The sequence below is a fragment of the Carassius auratus genome, chromosome 16 (assembly GCF_003368295.1).
Source record: "Carassius auratus strain Wakin chromosome 16, ASM336829v1, whole genome shotgun sequence".
Classification (NCBI taxonomy): Eukaryota; Metazoa; Chordata; class Actinopteri; order Cypriniformes; family Cyprinidae; genus Carassius; species Carassius auratus.
Genome location: NC_039258.1, coordinates 27,903,964 through 27,930,400, shown reverse-complemented (window position 1 = coordinate 27,930,400; position 26,437 = coordinate 27,903,964). Strand labels below are relative to the sequence as shown.

The 26,437-nt window shown below is 37.7% G+C and overlaps 1 protein-coding gene across 2 annotated transcripts; it reads left to right on the top strand.

Moving 5' to 3' along the window:
* Positions 1-422: 422 nt before the first annotated feature.
* On the top strand, positions 423-26,337 carry LOC113116745 (nuclear pore membrane glycoprotein 210). Of its 2 annotated transcripts, XM_026285076.1 has the most exons (39): positions 423-756; positions 2,022-2,182; positions 2,789-2,920; positions 3,039-3,117; positions 3,205-3,355; positions 3,819-3,951; positions 4,687-4,836; positions 4,929-4,997; positions 5,076-5,185; positions 5,275-5,412; positions 7,113-7,250; positions 7,331-7,486; positions 7,571-7,841; positions 9,150-9,295; positions 9,729-9,941; positions 10,801-10,983; positions 14,733-14,922; positions 15,168-15,229; positions 15,312-15,413; positions 15,504-15,602; positions 15,705-15,830; positions 15,944-16,071; positions 16,500-16,695; positions 16,776-16,949; positions 17,717-17,797; positions 17,881-18,012; positions 18,083-18,238; positions 20,427-20,512; positions 20,670-20,844; positions 20,920-21,095; positions 21,162-21,382; positions 21,852-21,988; positions 22,531-22,654; positions 23,565-23,717; positions 24,039-24,322; positions 24,417-24,624; positions 25,365-25,451; positions 25,615-25,683; positions 26,143-26,337. In XM_026285076.1, exons 1-39 carry the CDS (start codon positions 596-598, stop codon positions 26,229-26,231), a joined length of 5,646 nt encoding a protein of 1,881 aa, XP_026140861.1. In that variant the 5' UTR covers positions 423-595; the 3' UTR covers positions 26,232-26,337. The 2 variants fall into 2 exon arrangements, with proteins under 2 accessions (XP_026140861.1, XP_026140862.1); XM_026285077.1 differs by lacking the exon at positions 423-756 and having other exon boundaries at positions 2,125-2,182; positions 2,745-2,920.
* The last annotated feature ends 100 nt before the right edge of the window (positions 26,338-26,437 follow it).

Here is a 26,437-nt window from a genome sequence, read left to right as displayed (position 1 = left end):
GACAAGAACCTTCTTTGTGGGTTTATTTTAGATTTATATATTACAAGTTTATCACAAGAAGAAGAAAAGTTATTTGTTTTTGCTTTTAGATGTAATGTAGACGGTATTTTATACGTGTTACTCGCGTGCGAACGTTGACAGGGTGGGCCGCGAAAATGAGATTTTACCAGAGCATAACATTAAATAACCCAGAGGACGTTTAAAATGTATTCATTTTATCAGTTATAATAATCTACCTCTTGTTGACTTGATAATCCGCAATATTTATGTATTTATTGCCTTAAAACCATATGTTTGTTTTTAAATAAAACGACTACAGGTCGATAATCGTTGTGCGTCCATTAAAAATAGAACACGATCCTGGTTATGACAATCAAATCATACATTGTTTCAAAAATCAACAGCGACAGGTGTCATATTGTAACGGCCACTGTTGTTTAGCAGCGCCTAGCATAACTCTACATTTATCTTCGTTGAAATGAACTAGTTTGCGGTTTCAGCTCGTGTCTTTGCTTCAAACACGCTGTTGTTCAGTCACCAACAGCAGCAGTATTCAGTAGGGTGCTGTATTTGATTGTAGAGCAGCCGTTTAAACATGCTTGTGATAGAGAAAGCAGTTTGGGGGGTTTTGCTAATGAGCTCATTGATTACACTCAGTAAGTCGACTAAACTGAACGTTCCCAAGCTGCTGTTACCTCTCAGCACTCGTGTGCCTGTGAACATCACACTGACAGCACAGAGAGGATGCTACAAATGGTGAGTGACAGAGGCTGTGGAGCATAGTCAGCTTAACATGCCATTCTGTCTCATTACGTGCTGTCACGTCTGAAAGGTTATTAATTCAATCAGTTCGTTGCTCCTCACCGAACGACAAAATAAATAAAAAATCTTGTGATGACATCATCTCCAGGATGAAAACAGTTTGGTTTGCATACAGTATAAAAACAGTAAACAAAATGCACTACTGTTTAGAATGCAGTTTACAATTAAAATATATTACAATGCGTATACAACTGAAGCTACATTTGATTTTGAATACATCACTTATTCTTGAGACATGAGACCAAACATATCCCACAACTTTAATATAATTTATTTATTTTGAAAAATAGCATTTTTTTATTGTGAAATGAATCAATGATCTCTAGAATGTTCTTAATGCAAATGTGCTTATTTCTTTATATCAAAATTATGAAAAAACATACACCATTCAAAAGTTTGAGGTTAGGAAGATTTTTTAAATGTTCTTAGAAGTCAAAAATGCACAAAAAAGAAGATTTGAAAAATACATTAAAAATGTAAAATATTATTACAATTTAAATTGACTAATTTGTATTTTAATATATTGTCAAATATAATGTATTCCCTATATGGACAAATTATATTTTCATCAGCCTTCGGTGTTCAGTCAGTGTCACATGAGCCCTCAGAAATCACTGTGATATACTGTGGGGCTTTTTCATGTTGAGTACATTTGTTCTGTGTAATATTTTGGTGGAAACAGTGGTACTTTTATTTCAGGATTCTTTGATAAATAGACAGATCACGAGAACATAATTTATTTGAAATATAATAATTTTGCAACAGCCTAAACGTTTTTACTATCATGTTTCATCATACCAATACAACCCTTTTCTGATTAAAAGTGTAAAAAAACTCTTACTGACCCCCAAATTTTGAAAGGTAGTGTATTATCAAGACCCCGTTCTCATATTGCATTGCTGGGCATTAACAATATTACGAAGGCTAGTGGTAGTTATAATTTTTTTTTTTTTTTATTTGAGGTAATTGTGCTTATATTTTCTTCATTCAAAGTGATTCCTTGATACATAAACTTCAGTTTTGTAGCCTCATAATGCCAAGAATCAGTCTTATTATATTCTTATTGTAACGACAATATTCTTTACATTTCAAAAGTCTATAAAAACAAACAGATGCCTGAATTTCACTGCAGAAAAGTATGAATCAAATAATACAATACAGTGCTTGTCTTGTGATCATGCGTCTGACTCTGACTTTAGGGTGTCCTCTAAGCCTGAGACTGTCAGGGTGTATCCGCTCTCCGCTCTCAGCCCTCCGGCTCTGCTGCCCCTCTCCTCCTGCAGTCAGCAGTGCTTGGTGTCAGCTCTGTCCTCTCCCCAGGCTGTCCCTCTCCGTACTGTGGTCCAGGCACAAGACCCTGGTGAGGGGGAGGGGGGGACAGTAATAAATAGACATGCTTGCTCTTTCTACAGAAGAACATATGGCACCATTACAGCAGTATAGGTTCTTTTATCATGGGCAATTCAAATTAAATGTATGAATCATGATACTGTTTTCTATATGAAATTAAACATCGTTTTAATTAACAAATAAAACCTGAATGCATTCAGCCAGCTCACTCCTTGCCTCACTGACTGCTTGAATGAAAATACAGTGCACATCATTTAAATCTAATTATGATTGTTCTTGTTTATTTATTAAAGGCATAGTCCACCCAAAAAAAAAAATAATAATCTGTCATTGTTTACTCACCCTCACATTGTTTCAAGCTTGTGTGACTTTCTTTCTTCGGTGGAACATAAAAGAAGATATTTTGAAGAATATCCCAACATTATTTATAATATCTTCTTTTTTTCCCCCTGTGTACAGGTTTGGAAAATGAGGGTTAATAAATGATGACAAGAAATTCATTTTTGGGTGTTCTAACCCTTATGTTCTTTTGAAAATTATGTTACCATGTTTATGTTTGGTTTCCTGAACAGAACATGAGGGTTCAAAAATATGACCTTCCCCATTCCTGTTTTAGTGAGCGGTCACATTCTGCGCTGTGATGTCACCATTAATCGGATTGAAAGTATTCAGGTTGTCACAACCGTTCGGCAGATTTTTACCGATGACCCTCCCCTGCAGTTATCGGTCCGGGCATTTGACTCAGAAGGTACAGGACATTTTATTACCCACATTTATCTGGGACACTGTATGTTTATTTTGCTAAATGGTTTATTTTTTAGAATAAGATGGTAATGACTGTGCTCTGTTCTTGGCCTGATCCACAGGAAATACTTTTAGCTGTCTGGCTGGCTTGAAATTTAATTGGTGGCTGGCAAAGGAGTCTGATGCAGAACAGACAGTGAGGTGAACAAGTTTCTTTAAGTGAAGAGAGCGGGAGAGAGAAAGAAAAAGGCATTAACCTAAGGCATGTCTTGTTTTCTGTGATTGTAGGTTTGTGCGTCACCATGATGCAGGGTACACTCCCCCACCTCATATCCTGTCTCTAGAAGCTGCTGGTCAACGCGGGGACAGTGTCTTGTTGTATGGGATTCACAGTGGCTCAGCACTTATAAAAGTGTCTTTTCTACACCCTGAACATAAGGCATGAAAGTTTAAGCAAAAGAATTCTTACAATTCTGGTAGATGTCAGGAAGCTTATATTTATTTATTTTTAAATTAAGTAATGGGCATTAACTATTTAATGGGCAGTGCTAAAAATCTATACTATATTGTCTAAAGAATTTTAATTAACATTTTTCGACTTGAAGGCCCCCATAATCCAAATAGATATTCAAGAGCCCTCAACTATATATTTTATGGTATTTTAATAATGCTAGTATATTAAAAAATAATTATAATATATTGATATACATTTTATTTTTAATAATACATTTATTTTAAGTCTTCCTCTTCCCCCCCGGGACTTTTTTTGAGGCCCCTATTGGGCCCTGGCCCCTTGGTTGAGAACCACTGGCAATTTATTATTAATATTAAAACCAAATATTATGATAGTAATGATATATATGCTAATGTGTGTGTGTGTGTGTGTGTGTGTGTGTGTTCAGCATGTAGAAGCAGCCAGTGTGACTTTGTTTGTGATAGACAGACTGCACCTGAGTCCAGTGGGAGATACATACCTGCTACAGGGATCCACCATCAGATACACTCTGTGGAAAACAGAGCAAGAAGGAGAGACTGGTACAAATCACATGTGTATAAATCCTGTTTGTCTATGCTAGTTTAGCTTAAGAATTTACTGCAGCAGACAACATGACTTTGTCCAATATAATTATTATTATATGCATAGTTTTCTTTATAGTATAAAGTTATAGTATATATATATCAATATAAGTAATATGTAGAACCATCTAGACTGTGAAAAACATAAAAAAAACAACAAAATAACAATTCTAAAAATCATTATTGAGGTATTTTTGTAACAATATTTAATCTAGACTCCTTAACATGCAAAAATAGCAATGAAAAAAGCAATCCAGCAGTGCTGGTCTTTTTATCACAACATACTAATTTAGATGCAATGTGCAGCTTAAGCACTTCTATTTATAATGCTTTGTCAGACTTGATATTAAAGTCACTGTGTCACTGACAGGAGAAACGTTAAAAATGTATGCATGGTGTTTATTATTCAAGCGCTGGGGGGTTGTTGGAAAGATCATCGAAAGGTTAAGCTCTGGGCTGCGTTAAACTTTCCCATAAGACCGACTGAATGCCAGAATCTCATTTGACAAATAAACACACACCTGAGATTACTTATATGCCAACTGTAATGGCCCTTAAACTGCATGTTAACACTTTAACCCCCTAATCACATACTTTTACACTGTCTCATAAACACATCATTGCATATGTCAGGAGAGATATGCTACATTTTAACACCTGCATTTAATTGCTCACTCTATTGTTTGTTTGTAGAGGTCACTCTGTCTGAGGAGGGATACGGTCTAGATGTGGACGGATACAAGGGCAGAATGTACGATCATGACATCATATCTGTTGAGCAGGAAACAGCTACTGTCACCGGCCTCAAGCTGGGTCATGCGACACTAAGGGTTACACACAACAGTATCCGACACAACTGTGTTCTTCATTGAAACGTTATGTTGTGGGGCTTAAATGAGTGTATTGTTATGATTCCAAGCTCAGTTGTGATTCAGATCTGCCCCCTCAAATAACGTCCCAACTTCCTCGGACTTCTGTGTATGTGGTAAAACCCAGCTATATGAGTGAGTCGCACACATAACACAGACAATATCCTAAACCACACACCTGTACGAGAGTTTACGTTTATCTGTGTGTTTCAGCATTAGGTATTAAAGAGGAAGAAGACAGATGGGTGTTGGAGACGGGGCGGCAGTATTGTTTGACTGTTCATATCCACGACAACAAGGGCCGTGTGGTTCACCTGTCACAGGTTGTGCTTCATAGTCATCGGTTTACGCACTGTTTGCTTCACCGCGTCTCTTGACAGGAGCATAACGGCTGAACTTTAACCCTGTGCAGAATGTGGTGATTGATGTGGAGGAGACTGAGGGGTTAGTGACACTCGAGTCTTTGTCTGATCCCGACTGCCGTCTCCTGAAGACCATCAAGAAAGGGAAGACTTTAATACAGGCCTCGCTTTATAGCATCGTCTCTGAGGTAGTACAAGATTTGACAAGTAATTGGTGTGGGAAAAAAATTGGATATTTGATGAATAGAAAGTTTAAAATAATAGCATTTATTGGAAATCTGAAAAGTCTTTACTTTTATGTCACTTTTGATGAATTCTTTGTTTTTTTGCCCCTTTTTAGCTTTTAATCTTGAGAAGTACACGCTGTGGATTAGCTTCATCGTCTTTATCTCTTTACTGCATAGTTTAAGAAATTATACAAAAAATAAATAAAGGCAGATTAAAATGCTTAGCAAAGTATTACATCATTCCAGACCATGGAATATTAATATTTCTTATGTTTTTGACATGCATTACATTACATTTACATTTACGGTATGCATTCAGCATTTACAAGTGCATTCAGGGTATATTTTTTTTTTTTAACAGTATGTACAAATGCGTACATGCATCTCCAGTTCATTTTTGACTGACCAAGCAACAGTCATTATGAAGGATAAAGTTTAGCCAATGGTCTATTTGTCATCAGTGCGCCAGTTATACTTTCACAAAGACCTCAATATCATTGTTTACTGTATTGTAAGAATTATATAAAATGGTTTTACTGAAACCATTATTTATGTGCTGGTCCTTGTTCTCTGTTGGCCCATGGGTTTAATTACATGATACATGATGTCATCAGTAACATAACATGTCAAGTACCCTGCTTCTGGGCTTTTGTTCAGTTCATTGCTCAGTTTGAAGGGTCCAGTAGTTTATTTCACAAAAGTGAAGTTCATTTTTATTGGATTAAATGGCACAAGCTGTTTGCAAATCTAGAGGGGAGCCCCATCTGAGGGGGTATGATAAGACAGCGAGCAGGAAATGAGGACACACGCAGTGTGAAGTGTAAAGAGCGCCATGGGGTGTGTTGGGAAACCCATTGTTTAAAAAGAGAAAGACAGCATGTTCCATCTGCAGGAGACATTGTGGTGGCAGAAGATGAAACGCATCTTAGAGGGGGGCAGTTTTATCCGGTCTTCATGCAGGCATTATGGTTCTGGAAGATGAGCTCCAGGGGGAACGTTACTCATTAGTTTCGGTCTGCAACTTCCTGTCGATCTGTGCTCACTTATAAGGATCATCCATTGGATTAATGGGACAAAAAAGGGGGTAAATCCTTCCAAACTGCCTCCAAGGGAAATCAAGGGAAAGTTTGTGTCTGTAACATATCTATCTATCCATCCATCCATCCATCCATCCATCCATATTCCCGTCCGTCGATTCATTAATGGATGAAGTCCCATTTATACAATTACATAAAATATTTATAAAATATTGTCCGTAAAATATTTGGTTACACTTAATTTTAAGGTGTCCTCATTACAATGTAATCATACATTTAATTACTGACATATTAATTAACTACATGTACTTGCTATATGGTTAGGGTTAGGATTAGGGTTACTTGCATGTATTTATGCGTAATTAATTGTTATTATACTAGTAGGTACATGTAACATATATAACAAGAACACCTTAAAATAAAGTATTACCAAATGTTTTCTTTTCATTAACTATTTTTTTTCGACCTGTTATTAGAGCAATCTTAGATATATGATCCTGAAAAGAAATATAAAACTACAGCTCCTAATATAATTAAATAATTGTGATTAGTCTTTTTTATTTCTGAGCATAATGAAACTGTTTTATTGTATTTTTTTTATATTTGACAACCCCTGTGTAACAGGATGGTGAATACTGGCCTGTCGTCCCACCAATCCGAGTGCACCAGGAAGTGGAAATCTACCAGCCTCTTACTCTTCAGCCCTCTGTCATTGTTTTTCCATGGCAACCCCACAATAAGCTGTACCAGCACAATATTCAGGTGCAGTTAAAATCAGTATTGTTATCTTCATATGTTGAAGCATGATGACCGTTTGCTATAATGGAATCTGTGTTTCCCAGCTGGAAGGAGGAAGTGGCTCTGTGACGTGGGAAGTGTCTGATAGCGAAATAGCCACAGTTACAGTAAAAGGGTTGGTCATAGCAGGAAAGAGGAAGGGCCAGGCTGAAATCCAGGTTTCAGATTCCAGAAACATCCTTCACAAAGTAGTCGGGAAGGTAAAATTTGCACACACTATCACACACACACATATATATAAAGGCTATAAATACTCAGAAATTTCTTGCACTGTGTGTGTACAGGTGATGGTTGTGACGCCTGCCCGGTTGCAGCTGATTACCCAGAGGGGCGAATGTCATGTTGGGGACAGGATAGTCATCCCCTTTGCTCTCTGGGGCATTCAGGACCCACCAAACACTTGTTCTCAGAACTCAATCTTGTTCTCCGAGACTGTCAATCTTCAATGCGGAGAGTCTCTTCTGGAGGACAGAAATCTTGTGTTTGTCACAGACTGCTCTCAGCTCTCTCTACACGTCCAGACTGAACCTGCTGGCATCTTCACACACATGTCAGGTGCAGCAACTTCACCCTCTCTGTTTCTGCCATTCTACCATTTACACTTCACTGGTTCCTTCAATATTCTGTTTCTCTGATGGCACCTTCATTAATCCGCCTGCTCTAATTGTTTATCTCAGGGCATATTGAACATGAGGGATAAGTGATCTACTCCCAGTCTCCCACAGAGACCCCCCCCCCCCGCTCTCTTTCTCTCAGCCCCCTCCCTTGTTTACGACTTCCTCTCCACTGCATGCACAAATTAAAATAGGATTAATTAGTTCATTTCTCCTGCTTTAATTTAAAGCACGGGGAAAATCAATATGCTCTCTCTCTCTCGGTTCATACATTAGCCCTTAAACATCAAGTTGATGGAGTGTATGCGTGTTTGTGTTTGACAGAGGATTTATGTACCAATAACTTGCACAGCTGTCCAGCACGTGAAGCCAGCACTTGGATCGCAAAAATGTGAATCCCAGCGAATGTTACTTGAGGAAACTTTAGTTTATATTCACAACAGAGATTGCGTTTTCTTCCACTAGAATAATAATCATCATCAGTATCAGAAATTACGAACTGAGATGTATTCTGAATGTTGCCTCTATTTTATTCATTTTTTATTCTTTTTTGTTTTGTTTTTGCTTTCAGTCATTAGTATAGCTGGTGCATCTAATTCTGCTTCATAAATGGCTATACAAATATATTAAATAAAAAAATAATAAATTTTCTAAGGCTCATCCAAAAATGAATGTAAAACAATGTTGTTATCGTATTATTTATAAAGTATTATAGTATTTATTACTATTTTTCATTTATTTACATTTTCCTTTTTAAATTTAGTATTTTGTTGCATGCTTTTGTCATTTTTATTATTTATTATCATTTTTAATTTTCTATTTAATTTTAATGTTTTATTACAGTTACTTTCCAATAAAACATTTGTTTAGTTTAAGTTTAAGTTTTATTTATTAAAATTTTATTTCAATTGAAAAAAGTATTTTTCATAGTTTTAGTTTTGAGTAATTACATCACTGATGTAAATACAAAGGCAATTAAAGACAAGTAGTATTTTTGATATTTTTTTTCTACTCAAGTATCTAAACTTAGTAGTAGTAGTAGTAATAATAATACTAATATAAGGTGAGAATGTATACATGTATACATTTTGGGAATGTATCTTGAGTTAAGCAAATTTTTATTATAAGTTTATTTTACAAGTTTATCTTTTCTTAAATCATTATGCTTTTCCTTAACCATAGTATAAACCACATGACTATTTCCTTTCTGTTTCTACATTTTTGCTTCCTTATCTCTCTCATCCTGCAGGATCTCTGTCTCCAGGTGCTGGATTCTGTGGAGGGGTCCATATGGAGGCTCTTTCTCGGGGTCACGCTGTTGTTACCATCACAGTGGAATTAGAGGGATGCAACATCAGTGAAACGACAACACTGGTGGCCTACAGTCCTCTCAAAGTATGCTGTTTCTGTGTGTGTGTGTGTGTGTGTGTGTGTGTGTGTGTGCACAACTGTATGTGTGTGCGTTTGATTTGTGGTAAGTGTCATGTCTGTATAAAGCATCATTTATCAGCCCTATGGTGGCTATTTATTAAGATAATGAACTGTTTGGGAGTACCAGAAGATTGATGTGAAACTGAGCGCTCCTGTTCACTGATGTATGACTCTGTAGCATGTCAGGGACACAGAGAGCAGTGGAGCGCTCTGGTCCAGGGAAAATGCTGCCAAGCACTCTCATGGGAGTTCAACAGGACATTGTGATGGATCGGTGCTTTGCTTTTGTCCATCAGACACTTATGAAAGACAGCAACAACTTTAACAAGGACATTTTTGTGAGCTTTGTACTCCATTTAGCCTCTCAGTGACATTGTTCTCTCCTTCTTTTGCTCAGTCTCTTGTGTCTGAGGTTCTTCTCTCGGTGGGCTCATCTCATGTGGTTATATTCGAGGGGGGGCCTCAGCCATGGGCCCCGGCTCCCTTATGTTTCTTTAGTGACATCGAGGTGCAGCCGGAGGGGGGTGTTACCGTGGAGGTGTTGAGTCCGGCCGAAGCAATGCCAGCTCGATATGCATATCAAGTCACGTGCACCACCGTGGGAGAACAGGTTTGAAATGTCCTCAACTATACTGTGTCTCAAGTGTCAAACATACTGCATTTTTACAGTTAACTCAGTGTAATTATTAATACTAATAGATTGTATTATATTCTTATTTTATACAGAACCAAAATATTAAAAAGTGATTTTTAATAAACAATAATCAATAACAAGTAAATTTTAAAATCTCACCTACATAGTGTACAATTTGTAACTTTTATTATTTTTAATGTTTCATTATATTTAATAAATATATGAACTACTACTTTTTTTCAGCAAGGATGCATTAAGCTGACCAAAAGTTAAAAAGTTCCAATAAATGCTTTTCACATAAATACTAAACAGCACAACCAGTTTAACACTGATACATAAAAATAAATGTTTATTGAGCTGCAAATTATGATTTCTTAAGGATCGTATGACATTGAAGATGCTGAAAAATGCAGCTTTGCCATCATAGGAAAATATAACATTTTAAAATATATTCAAATATAAAATAGTTCTTTTAATATTAATCATATTTCACAATATTATTAATTTTACTGTATTTTGATTAGATAAATGCAGACTAGTGAGCATAAGAGACTCATTTCAAACAAAAACAAAATCTTACTGACTCCAAACTTTGAAACGTTAGCGTTTATATATAAAAGAATAGTTTACAAAAGTTACAGACATGTATTTTTGAAAGACATTTTGTTGTTTTGTATAAAAAATATTTAAGCAAACTAGTTGAGATAAATTCTGTATATTACAGAAATAAGACTGAATAATTAATTCAGAATTTGAAGTATCTCTGCATAAGTTCTTTGAGTGGGTGAAGTGCTTTGCAGTCATGTATGTTTTTTTCATATGTGTGTTTATTCAGTGGTTGGTCTTCAGGTGTGGTAATAATCCAGGTCCGTTAAGCAAGATTCCCACAGTGGAGGAGAGCAGAGTTCAGGTGGTGTGTGGCGTCCCCGCTAGCCTGTCTCTCTCTCTTCTCTCCTCCCCATTCTCACCTTCATCAGTTCACTATTCCTGCAGTCAGCCTCGCTACCCCTTTGGACTGGTGAGTAATGCCCACTCTGTCTTCTCTTACTCTTTTTGCCCCCTCCTGCTGTTACATCCTCTCATAAACTCTTTTATGATTCACTCATTTTCCTCTTTTCCCTTCACCTGCTCAGACCTCTCTTTTTTCTTTCCATTTTTTCATTTTTGTCGCCCTCCAGGTGTTTCTCTTTCGCTCTAGTTTCACTCCAACACCCACACCAGACCTCCAACTCTCTCAATCCCTCTTTCCGCTGCTCTCATTTGCCATGCAATTATGTGTGATATGCAGGGTGAAGTGTTATGGCAGTTTCCATAGTAACCACATGCATGGGCTCTCAGTGTGTCTGTGTGTGTGTGTGTGTGTGTGTGTGTGTGTGTGTGTGTGTGTGTGCGTGTGTTAGGGTTGTGTGAGGGCTTTCCTCTCCTGACACCGATGCTCTAGAATCCAAGTCTTTGATCAATGTCAAACCAATATATGTCAATCAATGTCTCTAATATACTACAACAATCTCTGAGAATGAAACATCACATCATATCTGTAATTGAATTTGAAGATCACCAGTGAGTCATGGACAAAACTTTTTTTTTGATTTTGGATCATAAATGTTTCTTTTTGGTCACAGCACACTGAATTTAATGAAGCAAATCATTAGTCAAGGCAAAACACACTCACAATGGAAAGAATAATCCCACAAACCAGGTGCTGGTAATATAATTAGAATATCATCAAAAAGTTTATTTCACTAATTCCATTCAAAAAGTGAAACATGTATATTATATTCATTTATTACACACAGACTGATGTATTTCAAATGTTTATTTCCTTTCATTTTGATGATTATAACTGGCAACTAAGGAAAATCGCAAATTCAGTATCTCAGAAAATTTGAATATTGTGAAAAGGTTCAGTATTGAAGACACCTGGTGCCACACTCTAATCAGATAATTAACTCACAACACCTGCAATGGCCTTTAAATAGTCTCTCAGTCTAGTTCTGTAGGCTACACAATCATGGGGAAGACTGCTGACTTGACAGTTATCCAAAAGACGACCAGTAACACCTTGCACAAGGAAGGCAAGACACAAAAGGTCATTGCAAAAGAGGCTGGCTGTTCACAGAGCTCTGTGTCCAAGCACATTAATAGTGAAGCGAAGGGAAGGAAAATATGTGGTAGAAAAAGGTGTAAAAGCAATAGGGATAACCGCACCATGGAGAGGATTGTGAAACAAAACCCATTCAAAAATGTGGGGGAGATTCACAAAGAGTGGACTGCAGCTGGAGTCAGTGCTTCAAGAACCACTACACACAGACGTATGCAAGACATGGGTTTCAGCTGTCGCATTCCTTGTGTCAAGCCACTCTTGAACAACAGACAGCTTCAGAAGCTTCTCGCTTCAAAAAGGACTGGACTGCTGCTGAGTGGTCCAAAGTAATGTTCTGTGATGAAAGTAAATTTAGCATTTCCTTTGGAAATCAGGGTCCCAGAGTCTGGAGGAAGAGAGAAGAGGCACACAATCCATGTTGCTTGAGGTCCAGTGTAAAGTTTCCACAGTCATTGATGGTTTGAGGTGCCATGTCATTTGTTGTTGTTGGTCCACTGTGTTTTCTGAGGTCCAAAGTCAACGCAGACGTATACCAGGATGTTTAAGAGCACTTCATGCTTCCTGCTGCTGACCAACTTTATGGAGATGCAGATTATATTTTCCAACAGGACTTGGTTCCTGCACACAGTACCAAAGCTACCAGTACCTGGTTTAAGGACCATGGTATCCCTGTTCTTAATTGGCCAGCAATCTCACCTGACCATAACCCCATAACTAGAAAATCTATGGGTTATTGTGAAGAGGAAGATGCGATATGCCAGATCCAAGAATGCAGAAGAGCTGAAGGCCACTATCAGAGCAACCTGGGCTCTCATAACACCTGAGCAGTGCCACAGACTGATCGACTCCATGCCACGCCGCATTGCTGCAGTAATTCAGGCAAAAGGAGCCCCAACTAAGTATTAAGTGCTGTACATGCTCATACTTTTCATGTTCATACTTTTCAGATGGCCAAGATTTCTAAAAATCCTTTCTTTGTATTGGTCTTAAGTAATATTCCAATTTTCTGAGATACTGAATTTGGGATTTTCCTTAGTTGTTAATTATAATCATCAAAATTAAAAGAAATAAACATTTGAAATAGACATACACTCACCTAAAGGATTATTAGGAACACCATACTAATACTGTGTTTGACCCCCTTTCGCCTTCAGAACTTTCTACGTGGCATTGATTCAACAAGGTGCTGAAAGCATTCTTTAGAAATGTTGGCCCATATTGATAGGATAGCATCTTGCAGTGGATGGAGATTTGTGGGATGGGCACGAAGCTCCCGTTCCACCACATCCCAAAGATGCTCTATTGGGTTGAGATCTGGTGACTGTTGGGGCCATTTTAGTACAGTGAACTCATTGTCATGTTCAGGAAACCAATTTGAAGTGATTCGAGCTTTGTGACATGGTGCAATATCCTGCTGGAAGTAGCCATCAGAGGATGGGTACATGGTGGTCATAAAGGGATTGACATGGTCAGAAACAATGCTCAGGTAGGCCGTGGCATTTAAATGATGCCCAATTGGCACTAAGGGCCTAAAGTGTGCCAGGAAAACATCCCCCACACCATTACACCACCACCAGCAGCCTGCACAGTGGTAACAAGGCATGATGGATCCATGTTCTCATTCTGTTTATGCCAGATTCTGACTCTGACTTCTGAAATCGAGACTCATCTGACCAGGCAACATTTTTCCAGTCTTACACTGTCCAATTTTGGTGAGCTCGTGCAAATTGTAGCCTCTTTTTCCTATTTGTAGTGGAGATGAGTGGTACCCGGTGGGGTCTTCTGCTGTTGTAGCCCATCCGCCTCAAGGTTGTGCGTGTTGTGGCTTCACAAATGCTTTGCTGCATACCTCGGTTGTAAAGAGTGGTTATTTCAGTTAAAGTTGCTCTTCTATCAGCTTGAATCAGTCGGCCCAATCTCCTCTGACCTCTAGAATCAACAAGGCATTTTCACCCACAGGACAGACGCATACTGGATGTTTTTACCTTTTCACTCCATTCTTTGTAAACCCTAGAAATGGTTGTGCTTGAAAATCCCAGTAACTGAGCAGATTGTGAAATACTCAGACCGGCCCGTCTGGCACCAACAACCATGCCATGCTCAAAATTGCTTAAATCACCTTTCTTTCCCATTCTGACATTCAGTTTGGAGTTCAGGAGATTGTCTTGACCAGGACCACACCCATAAATGCATTGAAACAACTGCCATGTGATTGGTTGATTAGATAATTGCATTAATGAGAAATTGAACAGGTGTTCCTAATAATCCTTTAGGTGAGTGTAAATCTGACATAACGTGAGTTATGGTCATGAACTGATGGATGGCAAAGGACTATTACTGCACATTCTTGCCCCATTTTCATCTAAGTGTGACTGATATCCCTGCCAGCTTATGTTCAAAGATTAATTTACACATTAACTAGATTTCGTTCTCATTATTATACTGCTCCAAATCAATAGATTATTGCTTTCCTGCTATAATTGAAACATTTCTCCGGCATGCCTCCTGTAGTGATATAGGTTAAGCATGAGTCTGTCATTATTTATTTAAAGAGGTCACACTTTATCTCTTTTAGTGTTTGGACCTTTCTTCTCCTAGAATTGCTCTGATGTAAATAAATATCTAATTACCTTTCATGTCATTCCTTTCTTTCTCTCTCTCAGTTATCTGTGTCCAGCACTAGGGATGCAACGTTGCAGTTGTCCGTATTTGACCAAAAGGGGGTGCAGTTTGATAATTACACTTCCTGTTCAGTGAGGTGGACCTCCTCTGACCCTGGTCTTCTCTCACTGAGCCCTCAGTTCACAATAAAAGAGGATGACAGACTAACCCAGATGGGATACAAACTGCATGGTGTGTTTGGGTTTGCTTGGCACTATCTAGTATTATTTTGCCATTTAAAGTTATCATAATATTGTGTAAATAGGTCAATGACATCATACTTAATTTATTAGTCTGAATCTATTATTTCTTTACAAAATAGATTGAAAATAGTAGTAGTAATAGTAGAAATATTAGTAGATTTCTAAGGTCTTGAGACAGGGTTCAAGATAAATTTTTGCTTTGGACTTATTTGTCACTGACCCAAATCTAATCAGTTCTTCAGGCCCACGGACAGACGGGAGCCGTGACCGTCAATGTCACTCTTACGTGTCCAGAGGTGTGTGTTTATGTGTTTATTTTTGTGTCTGTATTTATGTATGTAGGCCTGAGTAACGTGTGAACTATGTGTCCTGTATAAGATGTTGACAGCTCCAGTGTCTCAGTGTGTGAATCTGCGTTTGGTAGATGACGTACAGTGGACCAGACACTCTGTCACATTATTTAACCATCCAAAAGTCACAGTGAGCGAGTTCATCACTCTCTAACATTTCTCTTCTGATCGTTTTTGTAATATTTGAATGACTTCTTAGTCAATATATTCATCTCTTCAGGAAATTCTGACTTTGATCCATGGCTCGGGTCACTTTCATGTCAATCTACAAGACAACCAGTTAGCCAGCATCAACCAGGAGAACAGCAATGTAATACAGGTGAGAGTATAGTCATCAAATATTTCACCAAGTGAGAGCAGAACTGGATAAACTATTTTGCAATACAAAAAAACTAGGTCACTTCTAATCTTTCTATCCCAGGTGTCTCCACTTCAGTCTGGATCTTCAGTTCTGATGGCACACGACCTCTGTCTGACCTCTGATCCTGCTGTGGCCTCCTTTCTTGTCTCTGACATCAAAGATTTCCAGATTGACTTCATCAGTACTGTACGCTGTAGACCGAAGCTTATCTCTTTCATCTCCTTAGATTTTACTACACTATTTTTTTTCTTCATTTTTATGTTCACTGTATCTTTGTCTCCTATGTTGATGCTTTTTAGATTGAGGTCAAACATTCTGTTGCAGTGCGAGTGCGTGTTCTGGACTCAAATAATCAACCATTTCTTCAGCACTACCTGTTGCTCATGAACCTCATGTTTATCCCTTCTTCATCCATCATTTCTGTGGAGTGAGTCTATGCCATATACTACATTCTACATTCACAAACTGAATGCAATTCAAAGAAATACATATAACTTGATAGGAGTAATTTTCAGGAGGTATTTCCACAAAGAATCAATTATATTGGCAATCAAATGTATAATATACAGTCAATCTAACATTTATTCAGACATCCTCACTTACATAAATGATTGAACTATAGTGTCCTGCACCTACTAGCAAAAATATATATACAATTATATCTGGTGTCTGGGTAATTTTTGGTTTGACTGTTTATGTATTTAATTAATTATACTTGTTAATTAAGAATTAATAATCATTTAATTTATTCTTTCATAGAAAATGTAGTTTCAAAATTCTAGTTAAAAATCGGGTAGCTTTTGAGTCATATTTTACTCTTGCTTGAGTACTGTTATTGAGTACATGTGCTTACAGGGACACGGGGCCAGTGGACAAGTACAGTGTGGGATTCCGTGTGACTGGGCTGACAGTGGGCGTGGTCAGTCTCCACCTCTCAGCAGTGGATGGACATGGGCGTGTTATAAGCTCCTCCCACAAGAATGTGCAAGTTTACCCTCCGTTTAATTTGCAGCCCCATAAACTTACTCTGGCAGTTGGAAGTGTGCGACAGGTTGGCATGACAGGTCACAGCAAATCTGTTGTTGGTTTCAATAGAAACATTTTTTTTACTATAAACATTCTGATGTTCAGGTGAAATGGGAGGGAGGGCCTCATCCTCAGTATGGTGTCAAGTTCTCAGTGAGTGACAGCTCTATCGCCGTGGTAACTGAGATAGGACTGGTCAGAGGCGTGGCAGTGGGTGTGGTCAAACTCAGAGCAGCTCTTCAGACACAAAATACAGAAGCATCACCTACCTTTTTACAGGTATCCCACATAGTTTACCTCTGGTAAACCAGGATTAATCATTTTTTAATAATAATAAATTGCAACATTTTAATAATAATATAGATTTTTTTAATTGTTAATTAATTTATTATTTTCCTGCCTTGTAGAGCTTATAGTCCATAAAAAAATTATATTTACACAGACATCAACAATAGTAATGTAGGGGATGTTTACACAGCTCATTTTTGCATTTCACTATGTCTCACGCATGATGCAGCATTTTAAAAACATGGTGCTGGAGTCTCTAGTTCACATTCATACAGAATGATTTTGCTTTAAAAAAAATTTAAAAGTTCAACTGTTTTTAACTTAATTTGTCATGCAAAAGATGCTCAATGCAAATTCAATAGTCAAATATGTCTGTCTAGAGAATATTTACATAGAAAAAACAATGTAAAAGAAACACAGTCAAATGCAAAATGGCTCCTTACAAATTATTAACCAAATTTTGAAAGTGACTCAAGAGCGAACATATATGCTTGATCGGGTTTTCCGTTCCCATGACACCCAACATGAATAATAAATAACTGCTTACCCAGTGCAGCAAATCAAACCTTTCATCCCTCATGCGTTAATTATATGCTGTCACCACTACCATCACTAACATCTGTTCTGAGACACGTCATGCGCTCCTCTTAGTTTCAACTATAATAATTATCTCCCAAAAATTAAAGAGACAAACCTTGACATTTCGAAAAGATATAATGCTAAGCTAAATCTAAGAACTGTATGTGTGCTGTGATCAGGATGAAGTGGAGGTGGAGGTGTTTAACCTGACAGCAGTGAGGATACAGGCTCCTTTAGTGACTCTGTCTGTAGGAACAGAGGTTGGTCCTTCTCATGCTCACTATTGTTGTTTGCATCCATGTTTTTGCTGTCAGGAGAGGTTTGGTAGAATCTTTCATTTTAGATGCCAGTTTATGTGATGGGGAGTGACAGCAGTCAGAACCCGCTGTCTTTGGGTAGTGTCGAGTCTGGCCTTAGTTTCCACTGGAGTCTGAGCAAAGTGGGTGTGCTGGAGATCAAACCAAGGCATGCACAGGTGAGATGCACGCACTTAGCATGAATTGTATTGTTTGAAAACTTGTTTCTGCATGATGCTCTCTTCTTAGGTGGGCATTAGTGTGTCTCCTTCTCACAGTTTTTCTGTGATGGTGAGGGCCAGAGCTCCAGGAAGGACCAGCCTCAAAGTGTGTGTGCAGCTCCAACAGTTAGACACCAGCAACACGTCACTCTCTGATCATCTGACTGACGAGATACAGATACTGGTAAATACATCCTCCACAAAGAACCACCAATGACAAGCTAGTTAATGGAGACACATCATGAGGAAGCAGGCTTTCCATGATCTTCTGAGATCTTTTTTTGTTTGCAATCGAAACTTATTAAATAAAATGGTAACACTTTAGAATAGGGAACAACTATTCACTATTAACTAAGATTTAGGTATAGGGTGAATTAAGGTATTTAAAATGTGGTCATGCAGAATACAGCATTATTATGTGGTTTATAAGTAATAATAAACTTATAAATAGCTACTTAATACTGAGAATTGGTCCTTAAAATACAATTTTCCAATAAAATTAAAAAAATGTGGAGTTGGTAAGAATTTTTAAAGGCGGTCATGTGATGTGTTTTCAATTTTTCCTTTCTCTTTGGAGTGTTACAAGCTATTGGTGCATGAAGAAGATCTGTAAAATTCCAAAGACTAGAGTCTCAAATCCAAAGAGATATTCTTTATAAAAGTTAAGACTTGCCCCCACATGCCAACATCATGATGTGGGAAGATTTGCATAATGCCGGCCAAATGTTCACGCAAAGAAAGAAGGCATACCTTTTATTATCTCTATTGCCGCTCGCGTCATTTCATGGAGAAGCTGTGTGTTTCATTGTGAAAGTGAAACTAATTTGTTTGGCTTTCCAAAAGAATGCGATATCCGCTTAGTCATGCTGAGGAAATACATCAACTTCACGCTGTGGATCGCCCGGATAGGCTTTCAGTGTGTACGAAATGGAGTCCAGCCTTGGGTCGTCACATATGGTTGCTGCAACCCCTGGCCACTCCTTCATCGAATCTGCCTGCCATTCCTCGTTATAGCCACTGGCTGCTGCTCACTCAAGCTCTCAGCTGTTCCTCTCTCTAGTCACCGGCTGCTGCTAATTCAAGCCGTGGCCCGTTGCTCACTCAAGCCCCCAACTGTTCCTCACTCAAGTCGATGGCCATTCCTCACTCTTTGCAAGGACAGTCTGGCGCTTCTGACTTATGTATGTATGTAAGTATGTAAATAGGGTTGCATATGTAAAGGATTTGCCACTGATGATTCAAAGGCGAGTTTTGAGCAGTGTAGAGTAGCACTTGTTTGTCGTTTCTCCGATCACAGATGCAGACTTGGTTTTATATTTACACGGCGCGATATGCAACACAACACGTAAAAATTCATTATAATCAGTAATAATGTTCCCAGTGGATACAACAACTGCTTTGTTTGCAATGTTTTTTTTTTTGTTTTTTTTTTCCTGTCATGCCGGTGTTCTGACCAGGAGAATCCATCACAGTATATGTTGAGGGGCGTAACATTTCCGTCAGATGTTTGAAACATTTGGCCAATCACAACGCACTGGATAGCTGGCCAATCAGAGCACACCTCGCTTTTCAGAGCGTAGCTTAGTAAAAATCGGCGTGTTTCTAAAGGTGGAGCAAAGAGGAGAAACAATAATGTACATTATGTGGAAAATAATGTGTTTTTTTAACCTTAAACCACATAAACACATTTCATTACACCAAATACACAAAATAATGTTCTTTTTAGAAACATAATATGACCCCTTTAATGTTTTGAAATATGCCTCCTGTGATCAGCCAGGCCAAAATACAGTAAAAACTGCAATTTTGTGAAATATTATTACAATTTAAACTGTTTATCTGTTTTAATATTTAAAACAATCCTGTGATAAATGTTCAGCACCCATTACTCCAGTCATCTGTGTCTAACTGACTGGAATAATGGGTTAGAAATCATTTTAATATACTGATTTGGTGCTCATGTAAAAAAAATTTTTTTATTATTATCAATGTTGAAAATGGTTGTGCTCAGCTGCTTCATGTTTTTGTGCAAACTGGCATATGTTCTTTAAAGATTGTTTTATGAAAAGGAAGTACAAAAGAACCGAAATGAAGTAAAACTGAATTATTCTAACAATACACTTTTTTTTTTTACTGTCACTTGGAATCAATTGAATGTGTCCTTAATGAATAAAAATATAACTTTTGTTAAAAATAAAACTTACTGACCCAAATACTTCTTAACAGTAGTGTCTAAATTCTAAATGAATATTACCAATTAATAATATTTAGTTTCATATTATACTAAAACATTTTTAACAAGTGTGAAATACCTTTTATCACAGATAAAATGTTCATTTGTATCTCTTTTCTCGTTTTTCCTCTTTTCCCAGGTGTTTGAAGAGATGCAGTTAACAGCAGGAAGCCCAGGATCCATCCTCATGTCTCCTCTCTCTCAGTACCTCCTGCAGAGCAATAAGTGAGTTTGTATGTTTCATGTTTTTTATTTATTTATTTAAAGTAGTGATGAAGTTAGTTTCATGTAATCTCAGAAAGAACATTTTGCTCTTTAAACAAAGGTCTGGCCATGTATGACTAGATAACATCATAGAGTTTTTAAAATGTGTGTGTGTTAGGGACTCAGTCTGTCCGGTGCATTACACCTTTAGCCGGTGCATCTCAGGAGCAGGGCTTGTTACTATTAATAATGAAGGAGTGTTGAGGACAGGGCCTGATACAGGCCTTGCTATTTTGGAGGTTCATGCCATGGACATCTGTGGTATCAACCAAACACTGCTGATCAGTGTGGAGGTATGTGTTTACTATGATGCATTGTGTTGGTTACCCTCACTTTAAATCTTAATGTTAACATCCTTCTTGCCTTAGGTGTCAACAGCATGGTTTGTACAGATTTTGACTGTGTCATCCGTGAACAGTAACAGTGATAGAGCACTTCCTGCCTTCCCTCTGGGCTGGAGCATCCGTATCAGGGCTCTATACTATGATAACATGGGACGACAGTTCCAGTCTCACAATATACAAACACTGGTCACAGCTAACAGGTAATTACACCGATACATGTTTATGATACTCACAGCAGTGTTCTAACCTTATTTTTTCTGTCTCAGAAATGACCTTGTACAACTGATAGTTGACAAAGACAGTCCGTCGTTTTTGGTTCAAACAGCATCACCCGGTCTAACTGTTTTGAGGGTGCAGGGAGACACTACAAACCCATTTCTGAGCGATTACACCCCTCTGTTTGTGATGCCTGCCATCCCAGAGCCCACAGGACTCCTGCGCTCTGGGGACGTCATCTGTTTCAGCTCTCCCATTACAGACCAGCAGGGTAAATCACTAGGTTACTAGCAAGCAGAGCGCCAGTTTTAGTTTCCATTACTTGATGGCTAGCTTGAAAAAGGCACTTAGAAGGGCATTGTAAAAAGCCTCTAAAATGCACACTAGAAGGTTTCATCCTTGTCTAGTGTCTGTGCTGTCTCTCTTCATAAGTTATGACTCATAAAATACTTTTGTACTTGTGCAGGTGCAAGTAACTTTTAAACACTTCATACAAATTATTGTCAATGCGGGTGTCTTTGAAACGTTTGGCCCAGTGCATGTGCGAACTAAGTGTGCAAAATACTGGCTAAAACACTGGATAAAACAAAAACTGCATATGTATAGCATGGACATATTGTGATGATGAAAATGACGTCATGCACTCTTGTGTGCATACCTCAGTGTACATGTTAAAAAACATTTGTGCTTGGAAGTTAACTGCTATAGGTCACTTTTGCATTTGTTTTTCTCTCTTTAAGGTCGGCGAGGCAGATGGGATGTGTCATCAAGTGAGATCCTTCAAATGAACTCTGAGACCGGAGTGGCATTTGCAAAGAATTCTGGGATGGTAGTGGTTTACTACAGGCTAGAAGGGGGACAGCAAACCTTCAAAGAGGTAATCAGTGCCTCTGCGCAGTTACATAAGTGTCCTCATGTTCTGTCACATAATAGCTCTGTTCCAAAACCCACTGAGCTGTCTATGAAGGGCAAAATTTAAGGCTATGGTCTCCAATGCCTTCCATGGCATTTTTTCCCATGCTATGCAAGTATGGAACCAACAGTTGTTAGTTACCCACATTCTTTAAATATTTACTTTTGTGAAGAAGGAATTGCATACAGGTTTCGAACAATTTGGGTTTGCAAGTAAATGATAACAGAACTGTCATATTTTTGTGAACTATCGCTTTAATACAATTAATATGAATAATATAATCAAAAAATTGAAATAACTTAGCTTCATTAAATACTAAAAAATACGTACAATGAAGAAATATTTGTTTACCCTTAAATACCCTGAAATAAATCTTACCTTGTAGTGGTGGGACAATGGGAGACTTTCGAGTCCAAACAGTTTGAAAACCACTGATATATATTCCAGATCAGTTCCATTTCTTTTAGGATGTGTCAAGATGCTCACTATGATTTGCCATCATGCAGGTAACAGTGGAGCCTGCGTCCATGCCTGTGTCCACTCCTCCTGCTGATAGGCTCCTCACTAACTGGCCTGAAGCTTCAGAATACACCGTCAGAGTGGATCTGAACACCTCTGCTGCCAACACAGGTCAGTCCTTTCACATCGCCACATGAGATTCAGGCGTGGAAAACACCTGATGTGCCATTAATCCATCTATATAAGAAGAATTTAAGAATAATGGTTAATAATTAGACTGGTGGGCATTTTAAGAGAATTTAATCCAGATATTAAATTCTGTCTGGAGGATCCACAGGTCCCCCTTTAATCACTTAAAACACTTAACCTTACACTAGAAATAATTCTCAGTGGTGATTATCTCTAACTGTTTAATGTGTGCAATTAAAACATGTGGTGGGTGGGAAGAGAAATTTTCTCAACTTTATTTGACCTGCAGAGATCTTAGATCTGGGCAGGATTTCCACTTTCAGAGACATGGATATATTTGTGCACAGATGGAGTATGAGGTTGGGACTGACTGACTCAGATTCAGATACAAGTAGCTTTATTGGCATGGGGAAAAAAAGGATTTATATTTCCAAAGCATTGATAACATTAATTAACTGAACATTTACACACATAAAAGTTTGATTACATAAAAATGAGAGGGAAAAGGCAAAATATGCACAATGGTTTGTTTTGTTTAAATGCTGTTTTGTTAATTAAATACATGTATGTAGCTTTTTATATTTTCACAAATCATGGAGCTCACGGAGTGAGTGAAATTCATTATATCACTGACATAATTACAGTTGATAGCTGTACATATGTATTTGTTGCTGCTGTACTCTCCAAACTTACATACTCCTAGAACAGACGTTTAGGGGACGTGTGGGGGAAAAACAGAGTACCATTATAATGATTCTCAAGCTGATATTTCAAGGTTAAAGAAAACAACAATGTACATACAGTTGCTTTAAACGTTACTTAAATGTTATTTAATGTTGAAGATATTGTGTGCTTGTGAATCTCTCTCTTTCTATCTTCTTTGCCATGATAGCTCAATGCAATCTAGATCAGTGGGAGTTCATAGAGAAGAAACTACATCCTGAGGCAGAGCTACTGTGCTCTTTATACTTTGGCGCCCCCTATCCAGAGATGAGAATACTACAGGCTGTCTTTAACACAACACCCTTCTACAATTCAGACACTGGTGAAACAAGTTTTACATAAGATTATGTATTAAGCTCTATGTAATGTTCAAAGCCTGAAAGAGTCCAAGGGTATAATTTAATTTAAAAAAATTAAATAAAAATTATACAATGTAATGCAGCACAACTGTTTTTTTAACATTAAATGTTTAAGCACCAAATCATCATACAAGAATGATTTTTGAAGGATATATAAAATAGAAAATATTTTAGATTGTAAGAATATTACAGATTTGCATTTTGATCAAATACATGTTGCTATTTTATTTTATTAACTAGTCTTTATGCCTCACTTCTAACCTGTCTGTTGTGTCCCGGTTCAGCTCAGTACAGCTGCAGGATCTCTGTGCAGCCTCAGTCAGACTCCATCCTCCATCTCCTGTCCACTCGGTCTCTCTCCATCCATCTGTCTGCCTTTCTGCGGACTCAATCAGCCCCAGGTGCCCTGCTGTCGCTTCCTCAGTCAACACACTCTTTTCAGTCGTCGCTTCAGCTCCCGTACGTGCCAGCCTTCCATTGTCCCGTCACTAAGATCAAACTTTCCTCCCAGCAGCCTGTGGCTGAAATCACAGTGTTTGGCACAACAGACATGCTCAGCACACTGAGGGTGAGAATGAGAAGGATCATGGGAGAGATGCATTTGAAATGAAATCAATCACGTCTCAGTTTTTTCTTTTTTTTCTTTGCTGTTATCTAATTAGGTTCAGTCAGACACACCAGACATTGTGTTATCTGATCCAGTCTGGTCAGATGAAGACCCCACTGTCATCCTTTTTTCAGTCTATCCAACCTTACATTTCCTGGATCAAGTAACGTCTACTGCAAGCATTTCTCTGTACACAGACCTTTCTCCACAAAAGCACATTGTAGTGGTGACTAGAGACAGAGTGATGGACAACCCAGAGTCAGGTTAGAGAGTATTTTTCACTATATTCTACATTTTTTACACTAACGTTTAACAGTTTGGGGTCAGTATAATGTATATTTAAAGAAATTAGTGTTTTATTCAGCATTAAATTGAGACAAAAAAACATTAAACAAATATTTCAAACAAATGGTATTCTTTTGAATTCTCTTCACCAAAGAATCCTAAAAAAATGCATCACAGTTTTCATAAAAATATTAAGCAGCACAAGTGTTTTCAACATTGATAATAAAAAATGTTTCTTAAGCACAAAGTCAGCATATTTCTGAAGGATCACTCCAGACACTGAAGACTGGAGTAATGACAATTGCTGACAAAAATATATTTATAATAGCCAAAAATGTATATTTTAATATATTTTTTAATGTATTCCCTCATTTAGTTCATGACCATGATCTATTTTCATTCACTCATTTTAATAAAATTCTAGGGCATAAATAAAAAAATTAATTTAATTAAAACCAGGGAATGAAAAAGTACTAATTGGGGACAATTTACTAAATTAAGGGGAACAAATTAGTACAGTGTGGCCACAATTTTCTAAAATGAGTGAACTTAATTTGTACATAATACATAATTTGATCAAATAAATGCAGCCTTCATGTAAAAAAACAAAAACAAAACAAACAGAACAAATGATGTTAACTCCAAACTTTTTTAACAGTAGTGTAACATGCACACTTATTTCTGTAGCTCTGAAAATGCTGTTTATTTGTATATTCAGGTCATCTTGGAACAAAATCTGGCCACTTGTTCATTTCAGTATTTGCTCTGTTTGCTGTACTGGCCACCACTGCTGCACTCTTCATAGGTAAAGTCACACTCTCGCGTTTAACTTCTGATTCTGTGCAACACTGAATATGATTGATGCGATGTGATTCATTTTAGAGCCGTCGTGTTATTCAGAATCAGGTTTTGATGCTTTGGCCCTGCAGATCTGCTTATATTCTCTTAAATGTTTTTTATTTCCACAGTGTACAATACTGTGTACAACACCCTCACACAGACTGTGCATGCAGTCCTCACACCCTCTACTAATACAGGTGACACCCCCATTTTATTTGATCCAACTGCTTTACCTTAAAGGTACACTCAGTACTTTTTATGAAAAATCTGCATGAAATAAAGAATCCATATATTTTGGTAAAACCACACTTTCCTCTGGTGATATAAAATCATTTAATCTTGATCAGCCTCTTTCCTACAATCATCTGCAAGCTTAATCAAAACTAGATGGACTGTATGATGTCCCTGCCCTACACGGTTTTCTTTTGGTTAATAATTTTCACTCAGATGTGTCAAAATACAAAATAAAAGATCTGTCCATTGCATTGTGGCTTTGCTTACAAACAAGATAGTCTTGTACCTCATTTTAAACACGACTGCTATTTACAACATCAAACTTTATTTAGGAAAAAGTTACTGAGTGCACCTAAATCTGCATGTTATGGTTCAAACATGCTACCAGACCAATATTTGTATTTTTTCTAAATTTCTTTCAGAAGACAAACATTTCTACCTGTGGCTCACACCATCACTGCCAAAACCAAAAGTCCTGCAGAGACAACAGTGGCTCTGGAGTACCAAATAATTTGCTGCATTGTTTCCCCCTCGTGTTATTCTTTCTGGGCCACAATGAGAATGATCCTTTCCTTCATAACGGTCTCTACAATTAAACAGTAAACAAATGCAAACTACCTCAGGCTCTTGAAGAGTATTATTTCTTATTTTTATTTGCACTGCCTATTTATTTTTTTTACTCTAGCTCAAGTTTGAGGTCAGAAAGTGATGTTTTCT

Excerpts from the sequence above, each read along its gene's own strand:
- LOC113116745 (XM_026285076.1), top strand. The coding sequence starts at position 596 with ATGCTTGTGATAGAGAAAGCAGTTTGGGGGGTTTTGCTAATGAGCTCA. Across the intron at positions 9,942-10,800 it reads GCACCACCGTGGGAGAACAG|TGGTTGGTCTTCAGGTGTGG; the intron begins GTTTGAAATGTC and ends GTGTTTATTCAG. Across the intron at positions 17,798-17,880 it reads CTCTGTCTGTAGGAACAGAG|ATGCCAGTTTATGTGATGGG; the intron begins GTTGGTCCTTCT and ends CTTTCATTTTAG.